The following is an 18725-nucleotide window of genomic DNA, read 5'->3' as shown; positions in this document are numbered from 1 at the left end:
GCATACGTCAGTGGGAGTCTGCCTGACAGAGGGGTGTGTGCACAGAAACCAAATTGCAGGATTGGGATCTAAATAGGATTGTGATCTTTGATTTCCAATCTGTATCATAATTTTTCTCTGTTTATTACAGTATATGGGATCCGACAGTTTGCTTTTGCTCAGGTCACTAAGGATTTTATTTTCTGTGTTATATTACTGACTTAGAAGAAAAAAAGAAAAAAAGAAACAAAAACAACAAACAAAGCCCCAAACCACCTAAAAGCAGTGCTTTTCAAGAGTTCAGTTATAGAAGCAGTGATGATAGCAGTTCCAAAAGAAGCCATTCCCAAACTGAGAGTTCACAGCAAAGTAAAGAGCAGTTGTGAATATAAGAAGGGGTTACAAATGCAGACATAGTTTTCTTAAGGTTAATTGTATTTCAGGCAAGGCAATAGGGTTCATAGAGCAGATGGCACAGGAAGGATTGCTCAGAGAAAGTTTAAACTTAGTAAAATCTCAAAAATCAGATTAAGAAGACAGATGGGATTCTGGATTGGAGTGCTACCATTTAGGGATTTTTTTGTCTTTTTTTTCACTTTCCCGAATTATAACGTTGAAGATGCTGGAGTTTTTTATATAGCTTACAATAAATTTAGTACTAGAAAACTGGGAGGGAGCTGCACTTAAGCAGCTGTTTTCACAGTAACTAGTAGTTTTGGTTTGCACTCATTTGAGCAACAAGTAGGGGGTTTATTGTTTAAAAGAAGACAAAGGACTATAATTATAAGAGAACAGATTTACACTGGACTTGCTCGAGCATACCTATACACCAGCCTTGATCTATATGTAGAATTTACACCTGCATTTGCTGGTTTTATTTGCTCTTTTCCAACTAACCTTCTTTTCCCACTTTCATTTGGGATTACTGAAGTAGAAGGGTTGCACTATTTAACATCTGTGAGTGGCCTATTCCTACCTGAACTTCTAGGCAGGCAGACACAGGCTTTTTGCCCATCTAGAAAAGATGTTTTTGCTTATGGTTTATCTTCTGGAAATGACAGTTATCCTAAGTGGTTCTTGCTTTGGACTTGAATCTTTCCTGTACAAATAAAATGGCAGGACACACACTACTGGTACAGGCAAGTGACTCTGGCTCTGTACCTGTGCCCACCAGTGCTACCAGCCAACAAGGAAATACTTGCCAGACAGATGAGGTCTGAAAGTCACACGTTCACACCACACCAGTCAGGAGTCAGGTACATCAGACAGGGCTGTGGCTCAGGCTCTGACTGTGGCTGGCTTGTCTGGGGAAGTGAAAGACCACAGCTGCCCTGGGTGAGTTCATCAGCCCAGGGTCTGTCACCTTTGCCATCTTCACTTTGCTCTTAAATGAGAAAACATTAGCATTCTTTACCTTTATGTCCTATTCCTCCCTCCAGGACCTCACTAGTAGCACAGAACAAAGCTCCTCCAGAACTTAGCAAACACTCCTACTGTACGTACAATAGTGTGAGAATGAAGCAGGTTTCCCTTTAGTAGTTCATCTTTTGCAGTGCTTTCAGTTCCCTGCCTTCATCTGCAGCTGTGTTTCTTCTCTGAGTCCGTGTGTCTTTAATTTTGTGTGAACTCCTTGCTGTGGTAGGCTGCAAACCTCAAGAATAACGTACCTGCTTTATACCTTCTGTTTGCTGAGAGTTCCAACTAAAAAATGTGCTAGATATTTTAAATACTCTATTCCTTAGTTAATCGTAAGTCTTCTAAACACCTTCTAATTGATTTCATCTAGTTTACCTAGTCTTTCAATCTAAGACCTCCCTATTAATTTGAGATCAGACTCATTTTGGGTCACTTTGGTCCTTATTCTGCTGCCTACTTCCCTTCTCCGGTTCCCCAGATGCTCAAGAAGTGCTTGAATATATCCTAGCAGTTCTGAAACTTACTGTCTTTTTCTATAGGTTCTTTTCACGACGTTACTATTTGAGAGGATGTTTTCTTCTGCAATTTCTTTCCAGTTTTAAGCTTTTAATCATTCCGTTGCTGTGGAAATTACAGTGATAATGTAGGTTTAGTGTTTGTGACTTCACTGCTGCATTAGATAAGAAAAAGGAGCTGTTGCGTGGGAGAAGGCCCTGAATTAGGCAAGTTGTATACATTTCACGTGTTTCTCAGGGAAGATAACGCATGAAAAGGAATTAGGATTGTTCAGGCTGCTAGGGTTTTCTCTATCTGCCCAGGAAAAAAACATGTTAAGTATCAAAAAGAAGGAGAAAACAAGCACAGTGTCTGATCTAGGGACTGTGTGGTTTGGAACAGCAGTTCCAGTCTGCTGCCTTTCAGGACATCAGTCTGCTGTCTTGGGTGATTGCCTTTGTCATTTCTGTTTAGAAGGATTTTGGAAGACCCTGTCCTTCCCTGCCAGAAAGAGAGAAAGAAGTATGCAGACAGAAGTCCTTACATAGCTATGGAGTGAGAGATAAAGAGATTTCCTATTGGAGATACCTATGACTAGCTCTCTGATTTGGGAAGAGAAAGATGGATTTATGTATACAGGAAAATTTTACTGTTTTTCTCTCATGATCAATTTTAGTAGTAGTCTCTATTCTAGAATTTTGTATGTATATAAGGAATTAAATTGATACAATACTTCTTTTGTTTTCTTTCTCTCTTCCTTAATTAGTACTTAATATTCCAGAGCTCTTTGGTGTTCCTCCTTTTCTGTGTTTTTTTTTAGGAAAGGCTAAACTTCCATGTTACTGAAATTACTAACAGCAGTGTTCAGCTTGTCCTGTTCTCTTGCATTTTCTTTAATGCATCACCCATTATTCTTAACTTCATCTATTTTTGCATTCTTTAGTAGAAAATTCAAAGTGGGAAGTGCTAAGAGCACAGCTATCTGGCTTTGGATCTAAGCATATCCCTCTGGTTTGAAAATTAAAACTTATACTGTTTGTTGTCCTTATGTTTGTAAATACATGAATATGTATCTTTTCCTTCATTGATTAGTGTGGCTGCCTTTCACATACACAAGATTTCACAAGTTTCTTGGTGGTCAAGGCAAAGTTTCTAAGGAGCAACCTCTGTACTGGGCACCAGAGTAGGTGGACACTGCTTTTCAACCAATGTACATTGCTTCCTTTGACTACTAAATGCAAAACTGGGAAGAAGTCCAGAGTCTTTAATAGCTAGAATATATTTCATGCTGATCCCGTCTAAATTTGCATCCTCCATTGCCAAGTTCTAAAGCAATGGCTGCAATGATGATGAATTTCTCTAACGGGGTTTTTGTTCAGGGCTGCTTGACATTGATATTTTCAGTACTGTAGAATTCAGAGAGAAGGTCTCTGCTTATGAAAGGGCACAGCAAATAGATCTTTCTGGCTGAAATGCCCTTAGGACAGATGTGCTGGTACTTTTGTATTAGGTCCTCATGTCCTTTTAAACTTTTAGGTTGTTGCAGTGTTTTTCTCCACATACTCAGTTGTGTCATTTCACTATTGAAACTCGCCACAAAGATTTTGTTAAGTTCTGTGTTTTCTTCTTGGTGTCATGTCTAGCTGGCTCAGGGCTTACACCAAAATAAATTCTGATAAGGAATTAGTAGATGAACTGTAGAATTCTGCCACCAGTATTGTTCTGTAGAAATCAGTGTAATGTTTTTGAGTATATGTGAGCAGGAGGTCATGCTCTCTTTTGTGGGCATCACATGCAAAAATGTTTGCACGTGGAGTGGGAGGATCATGCTTGTGAGAGGCTGAAGTCTCCTAACACAAAAAGGGAGTTTGCAAAATACCATCTACTAGCTTAGGGAATGGAGAAACTGAGGTAGGGAACTTCATGCAAGAACAGCAGAATTCCCAGACATTATGATGGGAATGAGGGAAAGGGGAGAGCTGGAGAGAAAAGAGGGAGAGGAGGTGTTCATTTAAGAAAGAGACAACTGTAAGTGAAAAGAACCCAAGGAATAATGTGGTGGAAGCAGTAGATCATTGCTGGGTCTTTTCAACACAAAACTGCATTTAAGTCATGGTTATTGCACAAAGGCAACAGCTGCTGCTTTAGAGCATGAGGCAGTTGAACTTTTGTAGGCACAAAAAACTATCATAGAATCATAAGAATGCCTTCTAGAGGGACTGTCTTGCACAAGCCACTCCATTTTATGTAACAAATGCTTGGTGACACAATATGCATGGTTTAGTCATAAGAGTGCCCGGAGTGGACAAATATTGTACATCTGGAACCATTTAAACTAGTAAATTAGTTTCTGGAAAAATGGCAAATTACTCAAGAAAAATGTAGTCTATTGTGTTGGCTTCAGACTGCATATCTGCAGGATGTATGATTCTCCTGACTGCTTTAACCATCACTGCTTTGCTTCTCACCAGTAGTATGTGGGGACAGATCATACAGTAATGTCACAGCTGCCGCTACCACTGCTAGCACTCTGCATCCCACCTGGTTGTCCTGTGCTTTGAGGACATGGACATGATCCTGTGGGAATTCTCCACCTTGGTTAGACACCACCAGGAGGTCCTGTGCCAGCTGGGGTAATTTCTCCCACCAGAGCTGAAAATACAGCCTACTGTATTGCCCTGTTACTCTATTTCTTCCTGGGCTTCCATCACAGCAGATTTCATCCATTCCATTCCTGCACAGAGAGAATTGCTTTGGGAAGGAGTGAGGAGCATATCCCACTTTTCTTCTCCCCACTGCTGCTGGAGGAGGCTGGCTGGAGCAGAAGCACAGCAAGGACCTTACAGAGAGTTTCCATGCCCTGCTTGCATGACTAACACAGGATGTTGGATAGCAAACGTTTAGAATTGCCATAGTACAGCAGTACTCTGTGATTGACATGTTTCCCCTCAAAGGGAGCGTTGACTGCTCTGGAGATGTGCTGCCCAGCTGCATGTGGGTCACAGGTGGAAGATTGATGCCTCCACAGTTGAAGTTAGCTGTCAGGCAATAATTCAGGACCTGGTCTGGCTTGTAGCAGAATCTGCAGTGTCCCTGAAGAGTGACTGCCTGAGATGGAGAACTTCAGGCCATTATAAAAAGGTGTATGTGGCACCAAAATGTCAGAGCTGGTGTGTTGGGACACTGGTGTGTCAGCATGTTCTAACTGCTGCCTCCCACAGAAGCTTTTCAGACAATAATCGCTGTGGTTGTTTGTCATTACAGAAGTAACGCTGAAGGTCCATGTAAGCGATGCCAGCACCCATCAGCCAGTAACTGAAGCCTTCATTGAGATTTTTACCAACCAGATCTCCATTGCATCTGGAACCTCAGGAGCAGATGGCACTGCCTTCCTCAAGTTTCAGTATAAGTTGGGCAATCAGCTGATAGTGACTGCTAGTAAACATGCATATGTGCCAAATTCTGCACCATGGAAACCTGTAAGATTGCCTGGTAAGAGATCTTTATTTTTGTTCTGAGGTAAGATATTGCATCTAAAGGAAGCTACACAGTTTTGTATTATGTGTTTCAATGCTTGATATCCTGGGTGGGAGGAGAAGCATCTTCACATTTCAAAAATAGTAACATTTATTCCTCAGTTAAACTGCAGCATCAAGGCTGAGCAGAGATTCACTCTCCTGGAGGTCCTTCATACAGTGCTGCATCAGTTTTCAAACAACTGTTGGTGCTCCTACAGCTCCATAGTAAATAGAAATCTATTCCAGATATTTTTCTTAATGGGAAGTCCCGAGGTTTCCAAGAACCTTGTTTCAGCAGCTGTGAAGTACTCCTGCTTCTCTTCTAAGGTGTAGCAACAACTGTTGCACCATAGGCTGTAGTGTACAATAAAGGTCCTGGTCTTTTAGTTCTTAGCCATGTCAATAGAACAGTTTTAATCTGCAGTTATCCAAGTGTAAAGATTTTTACTAACTTAATTGGCATGGTTTTGCTTCTTCCACGGGCAAACAAATATAACAATAATAGTTACATGTTATTTTTTATCAGAATGCCTAAGAACCTTACATTAGTTATATGAGTAGAAAAATTGAGTCGTGAACCCTATTTCTGTATTGCTGAAAAGAGCAGATTGAGGGTGGCTTTTAAACCTTGAGATGTAACATCTATATGAGGATCACATCTCAAGTTTCATCTGCCTTTCTTGCAATCCTCAGGTACAATTAGGGTCCACGTAATTTGGTAATGATCCCAGGTATTGTACACAAATCACACCTAAATAACACACACCTCGGGTTTGATAATTAGCCTGGACCAAAGCCAAGTGACGTTTTAAGTGCACTAATATTTAAATAGTGTATATGTTCCCAGGGCAGTGTTGAATTCCATGCCTTGGCTCCATTTTATTTATTAATACCAACATAGCCAGAAGGACTGCGTGACTTGCTGCAAGGTCAAGTAGAAAATGTATTTTCAGAAGGGGAAAGGAACGTGAATCTCTTCAAACCCAGAATTATGCTTTAGGCATTTCAACATGCTGTTTACTTATCTGCTTTCACTTGCTTCAGATAAGATAAAAGTAACTTCTTCCACATTTTCTGAACTGTATTTCGCCATGTTTTTCAGCTCCTTAATGGAGCTACAGCAAAGACTAAGTCAAGCTTTTTGGGGTGTAGTGAAAGAATAAGAAGCAACTGAAAAGAGTTGCAGACAGCAGAGTTTAAAATATGTAAAAGACGACAATTCATTGCAGCAGCAGCAAAATTGGAATAGGTCATGCAGAAAGGTTGTGAAATCTCCGCCTTTAAAGACATTCGGGACTCAACTGGAGAACCTCTGCTTGCTGGAAGAGGTGACATACAGAGGTTCCTTCCAGCCATAATTGTTCTGTGACTCTGTTTAGAAATTTCTTTGGGTTTTCTTCTCTTTAAATAAGATAACGTGCAACTTTCTCAGCATACTTCACGTGCTTTTAAATGATTAAAGTATGCAATAACCTTGCCTTGTGTCTCTTCTCTTTCTGACTCATACCCTAGGTTTTTTGAATGAGATGTACTGTTCCATAGCCTGGAGTTTGTTTGGTTAATTTTTTGCTTGTTGTTTTGCTTAAATGCTGATTTTTGAGGGAAAGGAATGAAACAGGGCATTTCTGTTTTAGTAAATCATTGAAGTTTAAAGAGCAGTAATTGTATAGGTTCCACAAAATCTTTCTTTCCATGGCTGAAATGTGAGCTTAGCTCAGAAAGTAGATTCATTTCACCTCTGATCCTCCCCCACTGAAACTGGTAGATAGTTTGCCATTGATTTAATTGGAAGTAGAATTCTTTATTTTGCTTTCTGTACCTTGAACCTATTCCATTCTTTGATTAAAGAAACAAGTTATAACCCGATATGCCTGATGTAGATTTAATAGGATTGTTCTTTGAATTAGTCCTGAAAAGATACATGATATAAAAGTTAAGATACTTAGGCTTTTATGTTTTGTATGGACTAAGATGCCTATAGTCTTTAAAAAAACTTTCCAAGAACTGTTTGTATTTCAATGCCCTGTATTTAGATGCCTATCATGCTTTTAACTAGCACATTATAGAACTTTGGAAAAATGTGCAAGTTGTTTTGTTGTTATTTTTAAGCTGGTTTGAATGATGTGGAACAGGTAGAATATCTCGATCTTTGTTCTGCAGTGTGCAGTCTGGGCACGGCCATACAGTTGGATCTTCATTTCCCAAAATGCTTGTTAACAGTGCTAGGAGCTGTCCCCCACAGAGCAGGTCCCACTCTGAGAAGCATTCCTCCAGGGCAGTGTTGAAGCTGATGTGCCATCCTGTGTGCTGTGGTAAATGAACTGTGGCCATTTTACCTCAAATAGGAAAATGATAACCATGAGTAGGGAGTAGGTTTGAAAGCTAAAGGGTGGTAATATTTAAAGTGCTGTAGCAGAACTTTGCCGAAGGATCAGGATTCCTCCATCACAGGCAATATGCATTAGTAATAGTGTTATGCTGAAAAGCTGTGCAGCCACTGAACTTGTGATATTGTTGTAGTAGCTTCAAGGAGTGCAGAAATTAATTTTTCTTATATTAACAAAAACAATTACTAGCTCTTTACTGCTTAAGCAGGAGGATTATTTATTTACGTAGTGATAAATGGTAGGGAGAAAAGATTTAAGATCTCTTCTTCCATTTAAATATTTATCAGCAGAGCCATGACTCCACTCATTAACAGTTCATTAATTTAACATCACTTGAGCTGTTGAAGCGTTCACAATGGAAGACGTGTTCATCGGTTGCTCTTAACTATGCTTAGATTTTTCTTTGTAAAAAATTTGGAAGAAAACATTTGTGACTGGTAATCCTTTTTTAAAAGGACACTTCTTTTGGAGCAGTGTGTGCAATAAAGAGAGGGAGTTGCTGAGACAGCAGAGTTCAGACTTCATTGGTAGAGGCAGTGCCATGGTTTAACTCTAGTTGTCAACTAAGTACCACCCATTTGCTTCCTCCCCCCAGCCTCCATGGGTTGGGGAGGAGGATCATAAAAAGGTAAAACCCGTGGGTTAAGAACAGTTTAATAATTGAAATAAAATAAAATTTAAGAAGAAGAATGAGACTTAACAAAAAGAGAGTGGGGAGTAAAACCAAGTTAAAACAAGCGAAGCACAATGTAATTGCCCAGCCCATCCCTGAGCAGCAGTTAACCCCTGCCAGACAACTCTCCCCCCATTTATATACTGGCCATGACATTCTATGGTATGAAATTTCCTTTTGGCTAGTCCAGGTCAGCTGTCCTGGCTGTGCTCCCTCCCAGCTTCTTCTGCAGCTTCTCACTGACAAAACATGGAAAACTGCAAAGTTCTTGACTTAGGGTAAGCACTACTCAGGAGCACCCACACCATCAGTGTGTTATTGATGTTATTGGCATCCCGAATCCAAAACACTGCACTGTACCAGCCACAGTGAACGAAGTATCTGCATCTTGCTGAAACCAGGACAGTCAGTCAAAGTCAAAGCAGACTATGATATTCACTGTGATAAAATACAGTTTTAGGAGCAGAGGATGATGCTTATGGTATTTCTGGGAGAGGAGAGCTCATCTGGAATCATTTGCCTGTAAAATAAGGTTAAAAACTGGGAAAGCAGAGTATAGCATTTCAGGACTTGTCTTTGACATAGCCATTCAGGGAAATGTGTGTCCAGCTCTGGATCTACACTTCAAGAAGAATGTTTAAAACTGGACTTTTATCAGGGGTGATTAAAAGATTGAAAAATACAGTTTACAGGGAAAGACTTGGAAGTGCTTAATTTATTTTGTTCACTAGCACGAATGTTCATGGGGTAATTTGATCATAGTCCATCAATACCCTCATAGAGAACAGGAAACGGGTAAGAGAGAATTCTTCTGTCTAGCAGGCCTGTATAAAAAGAAGATCAAATGGCTGGAAATCGAACCTCTATAAATTTTGATGGGTAAAGAGGCACATAGTTTAGCTGCCTTCATAATTATTTATTAGAACATTCATGTAGTGGTCCATCACTTCACCACTGGACACCTGTAAAATAAAACTGGAGTTCATTTGCAACATATTTTCAAGTCTTGGTACGGCTATTGAATCTGTAGCAATAATTAATTCAGGGAAGGCTTTAGTTATACAGGAATAAGGCTGGATCATCACTGTCATCCTTCTGGCCTTAAAAGCTGTGTCTTTCTGTCTTTGTCCTGCTGAGAAAAGATTGTGCAGAAAAGCCCAAGGGAAGTTTAGAGGTTATATATTCGTTATAGGCTGGCATATATGGAAGATGTTGGCATGGCTGATTGTATTGAGCTCCCCAGGGTGTCTAAATTACATTAGCTTTCTTCATACAAATTAAGTTATTGGAGTACTGACAGATTTTGTAATTGTGTGGCCTTAGTGCTACTTGCACTAGGCTTTCTTACTTATGTTGCTTAATGTGTACATCTGTTTCTCATGCTGGGCATTGGAAAGAAAAAATGCCCAGCTGTACTTGCAATAGCATGATATTTAATTTCTATTTTTATATTTCAATGTTTATATATATAAATCATTAGGACCAACTTTTAGATGGTAGTTGTTTTCAGTGTGTTTCTTGTAATTTTTTCTCCTTTCTCCCGTACTTCTCCCAAACTCTGAAATTTCCAGTCTTTAGAAGGAGAATATGTTTTTTAAAGCAGAAATAGTGTAGTCTCCCTGTTGGTAGCCAACATCTATATGGTCTCTTACTATTTATTTGGATTAATAACCCAATTACTTGGATTAAGTAATCTGTATTAATTTAGAGGAAATTCATAAAATTCCAGAAAATCAGAAGAGTTTGTGTTGTTCTTCTGTTGACTGTTTCTGGGAATGCCTTCCTCAGCTTGCATTTACTTCAGACTAGGATGAGTGCTCTCCAGGTATGGGATGCTGCTCAGTTACCAAAAATACCTAGTCTACATTAGTCTTCTCCTTCTATCTTTGAAAGCCACACGTGTACTGCAGGCAGTGGTAGGTGGGCTTGGTGGATAATTCCTTCCATATTTTGGGTCTTCTGTGTCTGAAGAACTTGGCATGAAATTATATCCTGTTTTTCACTCTGCAGAGATGTGTGTGCACACTGACACAGCTCTCTGCAAGGAGTGTCAGTACCCAGTGGGATGGGAGGTCCTTGCAGGTAGACTTTTTGCAGCAAATACCATTTATCCATCCCCTTTCACACCACTGGTAGGATGACAGTAGTTCTGCTATAAATAGCACTTCCCTGGTGTAGGTGGTGATTCAGTAAGTACATGCTGCATTTTAAAGCAAATTATTCAGACTTATTCATCATACTTTGCCTTTCTGTATAACTTATGTAAGCATCTCAAAGTTCTTAAAACTTACATTTCATTAAAATCTTCCTGAGGTAAGAAGTAGAGCTGTTGCACAGAAAAATAACTCAGCCAGAATGAGTTAGCATTTCAGTTCTCATTATGTATTTCTTGTCTTTCTGTGTAACTGGGAATTGCTTCATATAAAGCACGAAGCTCTGCTTTACACTGCACTCTTCAGTGCTTTGAGCTATCATGCATGACGTGCAGGACTCAAAGCATAGAACATTTTGTTTAGTTCAGTAGTTACTCTGGCAATTTAACTGTTTGGTTCAGAAAATGCATGTGGTTTCTGTCATGTATACAATATGATTTTAATCGTTTGGGTGGCCTGCTTTTGCAAAAATGTGAAGAAAGTAAGCACTGTTGTTGTTGGATTATGTTTATAGGAATTTAAATATATCCCACTTAAACCACTTCTCTCCCACAGTGTTCTCTTCACTGAGCCTCGGCCTTCTTCCTGAACGCTCAGCTACTCTGATGGTCTATGATGATGTAGTCCAGATAGTCTCAGGATTTCAAGGTATGCTGGCTTTGGGGAACAGGAATTGAAATTTGAGGGACACTAAAGAAAAAGCATGACAGCCCAGTGCTTTCTGAACCCTGTCCTGTGAGTGAGACTGGTATTCTGTGGGGAGTTCTGAGTTCCCTGAGGGATGCTTCTCTGTGGGATTGTTTTACCAAATTAATAGCTGAATTCATTCCTAACTGCTGTGACTAGGGAATTCAAGTTACATGGTAATAAATGAGTTTGGACTTCAGTGTGCCATTTGAGAGCTAGAGATTAAATTTCTTACGCTATCTGTTGGATGTTTTTTCATCTAGCCTCATTTAACCATCCTTGAAGTAAACATATTCTGGTGTTCTTAATGTCTGAGATTTGCCTCTGGTTTTATTTTGTTTCTTGCTTCTTAGTGTGAATGACTTAGATGTTTATGGCATAGAAAAACTGAAAATTTCTTGTATCTGCGTTGTTGTATAAACACTGTATAAACTTGCTTTTCCTGTGGACCCCTTGTCAGACTTCCTGCAAACCTAAGTCCTACACATTGAAGCCCACTGTATGAGAAAAATAAAGTTTGAATAACCTTTTCATAAGGCCAAACACAGATGTTAAAGTAATAATAGAGTGCAGTATCAGTCAGAGGAACAGTTCTGAACTGCACAGTGAAGAATAAAATGTTCATCTGGCTTAGGGGTCTGACATAAATTACTCCAGCTGATGTGCTGGCTGAGGTAAGTCTGTTAATAAAAGAACAGGGGTTTTTAAAGGTACTTTGAACCAGAGCAAGGGTGTATCCTTCCTGTGGGCATTCTTAATTGTGCATAAATGGTGTCTTATTCACAATAAGTCTTATGCTTGCCATCATTTTTAACTCTACTGGATAGTTAAACAAGGGAATAGTGCCCTCAACAGTATTCCAAGATAACCTTGTTTTATCTGAGAGAATATAATACAGTTATGCCTTCCTGACATATTTTTTTAGTTAGAAGCCATCCAGACACAATAGACTTTTCATTAATGATAGCACTAGATATGACTAGAGCTGAAAATGCATTAAACAAATTAGGTAGCTGATAGAATGCTCAGAAGGAGCTGGAGAAAGAGCTGCTCTACATATATTCTGCAATTTGAGAGCTGGACATTGTCTAAGGGGTAAATTAGATGGACAGTGAACTGTGTTAAAACACAAGGGATTCCATTAGGCAAAACATGAAACATTGTTTACCAATAGTATTCCACTATCATGCTGTATTAAATACTCTTATTCTTATGCAAATGTGCTAATATTATGCAGTTAACTGAAAAGGAACAGTATTTTCATGTTCACATCTTCCTTCAAAAAAATGGGAGTTTCTGGAGGACTAGAGGGACATTTAACAGTTGAGTGTGACTCATAAATATTTTCAACATAATCTTTCCTTCAGTGAATTATCCAGTGTGTTAACAATATATGTAAGTTAGAATAATGTTACTGCTTCTACTGGGATAGCAGAAAAAAGGGATAAAGGAAGAAGGTGGTACCTGGAGTGTGCTAAGGATTGGAATTTGAACTTGTAGTCTTGCCCAGTAAAATCTATTTTATGGGTCCAGTCCGCATTTCTTTTCTTGGGACTTCTCTTGTGATGATACTTAAAAGAAAGACAGCCTAGACATTGTTCCAGTATTTGAATGGAGCCTCTCTAGTCTCGATCCAAAATTCTTGTGACCTAGTTTTCCTCTGTTATTTCTCTAATTCACTTCCCAGTAACCTCACACTGTTTCAAAAGAGCTGATCAGGAGTTACCTTAGTGCAAGAATGAGAGCAAACCAGAACTCATTATACGAGGAACAGGCTGGGAACACTGGTGTTTGAAGCACCAGCCAAAGAGAAAGAAAGGCCTGTCTTGGTACACTAAGTTACCAATTGCATTTGAATAATTAATCAAGCAAGTGATGTATTATGCAGTTGAGAAGTTTGTCTGAGTTGATGCATGCAGCTTCATTTTCATGATGGCATTACAATCCACTGCTGTGCTCTGTCAGTAATTGTGAGGGATGGGGCTTGCCAACCACTGGGTCATTTAAGTTATTTAATACCAGCAAGTGATGGGCGGAATTTCAGCATTCAGTGAATGGAAGCTGTATGGGGACTCTCTATCTGTCACTGACCTGTGAGCAATCAGAGCATGAATTGGTGAGACTTCAGATGTTACTTCACATGGATTAAACCTCAGGTGCTGGTGTGGTGCCACATGTCACACATTCAGTGTGACAAGAGGTACTTTACAGGGACTCCTTGAGGTTACATCCTAAGGGGTGTACTGGCAAACTAGAGCTGACAGCATAGAAATCTGGCTGATGTGTTGACAAGAGGCTGTTTTAAGAAGGCAGGGTCAGTGCTCAGCAGTCTTTACCTCATGGCACACACCATGTGGAAGAAGCTCACATGCACATTTTATACTTGAATGTGCTTGGGTTTTAGATGTAAAAACTGCAATTTATAAGTAAAAGCTAGGTATCTTCAGTAATAGAAGCAATACTAATAACCCACTCCCAGTGATAAGTGATGACTTGTGGAAAAATACTCTGAAGAGTCTGGTCAGTACAAGTTTCTACCACTTCAATTCCCTCAATAAATCTATCCCCAGACATACGCCCCAAAATCCACTATGGCCTCTGGTAAAATGCATTGGATTGGTGGTGACAGAAGGTGAAAGCCTTGGTAGCTGCTTCCCTTCCTCCCGCTTCTTCCCTTTGTACAAGCCTTTCTCTGGAAGCTCCCAGTCTTCTGCCCCTTTGGAGTCTCTTGCCAGGTGTGGGAGACCCAGCTGAGGAACTGAAGGGGGAGTCAGGGTGAATAGCAGCTTTTGAGTGAACATTAGTATGGAGGAATTTGTTTTTCTAGGGTGTGAAGTGACTACTCTGCACTGATTTATTAAATGTTTGTGTATGCACTATCACAGAGGAGACAGTTTCTTCACCCTCGAAGCTTACACCCGAGTGCATTGTTGTGCAGGTTTCCTGCCAGGTTTGGGGCTCAGCCATAAGAAGGCTTTGTGCTGCTTGTAGGATTGAAGGAACTGAGATTGGCTTTCTGAGTCCTCCTTATCTAGTTAAAATTTGGCAGCTCATGGCTCTCTCAGTGGTAAAATCCATCAATTTTTTTTTAATAGAAAACCCATAAACTACTGTATTACACATGCAACAAGCTGGTTTCTAATTTTTGCTTAGTTTGTATCTTCAGAAATAAAACAGCAGTTCCTGGCAGCTTGAATAATGCATCTTAACCAGAGATTTAGACAGCGGAAAATCCGACAATTTTACATACAACTATTGGTGATAATCCTAATGCCAGTTTCTTCGTTGTGGGTTTTTTTTCCTGTGTTGTTACTGTGGATATGTATACCCATGGGCTGTAGGAGCCCACTCAGCAGTGCAGTCAGGGGGTTCCAAAGTGCCTGAGCACATCAGTCCCTGAGTTACAGCAAACTGCTTCAGTATCGCAGAGCACACAGGAGATAAATCCTGCCTGAGTTTGTTGCAGTCAATTTACTTAATCTTTTATATAGTTTTCCATTTATGTCTAGAAATAATATAAGAGAGATTTCTTCCCATTTCATACAGGTATTGTTTAATGACTGTATTAAACACTTAAGGATACTGCCAGTCTTGAGAGCCTACTGTAAATACTTAAATATGTGTTTCAGAAATTAAAAAATAAAAGCAATTTTACAGCTTTTTCTTGATGAATTACCTAAGAAATGGTAGCTAAACAACAATCAGCTCTTTGCAAGTGCTTACTCCTGTACACAGACATTTTTCTTGACCAATACAACATTTTGTTCTATTGAGTTTTGTTTTGTCACAGCTAGAGCTCCTGCTGGAAAATTATGCAAGAAAAGATTCCACTCTCTAGGTTAATGACACTGGCAGTTACAAAGCTTAGGAGCAAGTCAGGCTCGTTATTCTTTCTCACAGTGAAGCTACATGTAGCCTAAAAGTGCTGCCAGAGACTAATGGGGGCAAAGATGCAAAATGGTTTTGAGTTGACATCTTTGAATCACATAGTCCAATGTGAATTAAAAAGAAAAATGCTTGCCTCTTGATTTTGTGCTGTGTGGGAAGTGTTCTGTGTGTATTCAAAATGAGCTCTGGAGAATACAACAGCTTTTGATTTAAAAATTAATTTGCATGTGCACACAAACTTTCAGATGGAGTCTTGCTGTGTGTTGCTAAACAGTATCAATGGTGAGTATCCTTTGAAAAAGTCTATTGACTTTATAAGCTGGGATTTAAATGAGACATGAAATGCCATAGTACATGAAACACTCTTAAAATCATGTTGCAGCAAAGATCCTTCAATTAACACCTAGTGAGCTTGAAAGAAATGCTAACATTGTACAAGACAGAGGAAAAGAGAGAACTCTTACATGCCAAGTAATCTGCTTCTATTTAGATATGTTTTTTGCATGGGAAAATATAGAAAATCTTTTCAGCCAAGGTTTATCAAGTGAATCTTTTTGTCCAGCAATTTCAGTAGTGACTGGTCTCAGTTCTAGAGTTAGTTTTCATGGCTAAAGCTTTGCAAAATCTAAATACAGAAGTTACAGAACTTAATTGAGACTACAGGTAGAACTGTCTCTTAGATAATAATTTTCAAAAGTATAAACTACATTTATCTTGCTATTTCAGGGAAAACAAAATTTGAGCAAATATTGTGAACTGGATGTTTTTCTAAGTTTTTGCATACCCTACCTCTGAACTTAGTTTTAGTTTCAGTTAGACTAATTAAAAGAGGCATGTAATGGAAGTGAAGGAGAAACAACATAGCCAGAAAAGCTTCTGACAGTAGGTGCCTCCACAGTTTTGCTCTGGAATACTTGTGCAGAAATAATGGCAACTGCAAAATAAATGTAAAAATACTGTTTTTCTGTCTTTCATAATTGCCTGCTGATATCTTTGTTCTTCTCAAGCTACTGGATTTTATAATGAAAAAATGTAAAATTGCTTCCATGAATATGAACACCTAAATATTCTGCCCATCCTGGATATAAAGTCACTTTTAATATTTTTAGGTGCACGGACTCAGCCACAAGTTCACTTTCAGAGAAGATCTGTGAAATTGCCAGAGAACACTAGCTACAGTGATCTGACAGCATATCTGACTGCAGCCAGTTCACCCTGGGAAGTGGACAGTTTCCCTTATTTGCAGGGATTAGATGGAAATGGAACAGGTAACCCACTGCTTTGGTTTTGCTCTGATTTCATATTGGTCCAGGGCTTGACTTTTGATCCTACAGTTTTTTCCATTCCTCATTCCAGAAAACATTCTTTCACATTTGGGTGACATGATATTTTCAACTGCCCTACCAGTATGCTGTTCCAGTGAGCAAGAGGGCAAGTCTGCTGTCCCTTAAATGGGGCCACTGAATAGCAAAGATGAAAAATCTTTGGCCTTGGGAGATCAGACAAGTTGGTCACACTTTTAGTTCAAAGCTGAATCTCCAAATGTACTGCGTGTGCACATAAAAGATGGAAATGAATGTGAAGGAACAAGAGAAGATTTAACTTGAAGATGCCATAAAATTCTTCATCTCTTTTTTCTAAAAATAAAATGCGTACATATCAAGAATTTAATACTGCATTGTTTCAGTGGCTTCATTGATACTTTTGAATGTAGCCAAAATGTGAAAATTCGTCTAGCACCAAAGAGAAAACAATGAATGTTCACAGTAGAAGCACAACCACTGTTAAATTCAAAGTTGTAATACATTTTTACAGCTGCAACTGCCTGCTAGTCTTTTTCCACATTTCATTCAGTCTTGAGTGGAATAATTGGTATTTCATAGGTAATAGAAGAATAGCAAAATCAAGAGCAGAAGCCTTCAAATTCTTAAAAGGCTGGTGTGAAAAGGAGAGCAATTTGTTTTCTGTACCCATAGTGGGTTAGAAAGATATCAGTGGCCATGCTAGTCAGGCTAGTGATTAGGAAAACCTTGCTATGGTGAGGATAGTTTAAGCTGTAGATTTACTTGTTAGAGGGTGTTGCACAGAGTTAGTCACCTGTGAGGATGGCAGAGGCATAGCTGAGCCTGCTTTGAAGGAGCCTGAATATCCCCTTGAGGTCTCTCTCTGCTGTTTCTCAGGATGCATTTACTTGTGATATGTTGATCTAAGTGACTTTGAATGCTAGGTCATGTGTGTAAACAGTAGCATGCTAGCTTCCCCCTTCTTCCCTTTGTACAAATCTGCACATCTACTTTTCTATTACAACAAGAAACGTGTCTGCAACCTTACTCCAGTCCTTCTGTCTGCTCCAGTGAGTACATCTCATCCTGTCATTTTCCTATTCTCATCTTCAGCCTTCCATTTTCTCTGACTCTTCATACTCAGACATGATCAAAACCTCTTTATCTTTTTTTAAATGAAGGAATGCATTTCATCTTCCTCATTTGTCTACTTCCTCATCTCCTTTCTTTTTATCTGTGAACCAACTGAACAAACTGCTGGCAGTGTGTGTGGGATTCCTCTTTCCCAAACCTTTCTTAAGTACATGGCAACCCAGCTTCCCATTCTTGCATTTACCTAGTGATCACAGGTCTTGCCAAGGCTTCAGATGATTCCATCTCATGGGAAATGCACAACCAGGATATTGTCTTTCTCCTTTTTCATCTCCTAGCCCCCTTTAAAACAGATTAGTGCAGCCTTAGGTTTTTTAGTCTTCTCTATTCTTGCATGACAGAAACTTTTCTGCTTGATCACAGGAACCCTGGATTTGACTTTTAGTTTTCAGGTAAAACTGTTGCAAAAGGCCAAAATTGCGGTCAAAGAAATGGTGTTTAAGAGACTGAGAAGAGCCTTGTTTTCTGATTACTGTAGTATTCAATATGGTGTAACACAGACTAGAAATGTAATGTATTTTATTATGCAGTATAGTAGAAGTGAAATGTCCTCTATCTCTAGTAGAATCCTCTCTTGGTGTGGAAATATGAAACTTTAAAATCCTGAAGTTGGATTGACATCCTTTTCTGCATCTGCAAGTGACTTGATGAAGACTTGGCCTGGAAAACTTTTGAAAGCATAAAAAAATGAGGCCAACACCTGCTGGAGAATATTTTTGTTCTCAAGAGAAAAAGAATATTTACAAATTTTAGAATTCTAAAAAAGCTTAACATTGATTTGCATGGGAAATTTTGGAATTTCACAGGACACTGTCTTCCCTCTCTCCCTCCTCCCCTTCCCCCACAATTACTTTTCTGTTCTTTCACAGTTTATTTACATGTCTGTAGTGTTCTGGTGTAGTGTTTACATCCCTAAGTATTTGTCCAGAGTGTCTTTATAGTAGTTTCAGATAATATCTCCTCTCTATGAGTTCAGCATTTATCATAAAATCCCAACTGGGTGTTGAAGTAGTAATACAGAGCAGTGAAAATTCATTGGATGAATCAGCATGTTGTAAACATAAAAATTTGAAGAATTTCACTGCAAGTAGTGA

At 39.2% G+C, this 18725-nt stretch overlaps 1 protein-coding gene across 2 annotated transcripts in view; it reads left to right on the top strand.

Moving 5' to 3' along the window:
• Positions 1–18725, top strand: part of FAM171A1 (family with sequence similarity 171 member A1) — an 88159-nt gene that overhangs the window by 45274 nt on the left and 24160 nt on the right. For both annotated transcript variants that reach the window (XM_086858835.1, XM_086858828.1), the window contains exons 3-5: positions 5155–5382; positions 11177–11269; positions 16306–16464. In XM_086858835.1, the coding sequence (XP_086714961.1) occupies positions 5155–5382; positions 11177–11269; positions 16306–16464 (480 nt within the window). The remainder of the gene's footprint in view (positions 1–5154; positions 5383–11176; positions 11270–16305; positions 16465–18725) is intronic.

This window comes from Cyanistes caeruleus, chromosome 1 (genome assembly GCF_971803275.1).
Source record: "Cyanistes caeruleus chromosome 1, bCyaCae1.hap1.1, whole genome shotgun sequence".
In the NCBI taxonomy this organism is placed as follows: domain Eukaryota; kingdom Metazoa; phylum Chordata; class Aves; order Passeriformes; family Paridae; genus Cyanistes; species Cyanistes caeruleus.
The sequence above is the reverse complement of the archived record's forward strand: the minus strand, read 5'-3'. Positions and strand labels throughout refer to the sequence as shown.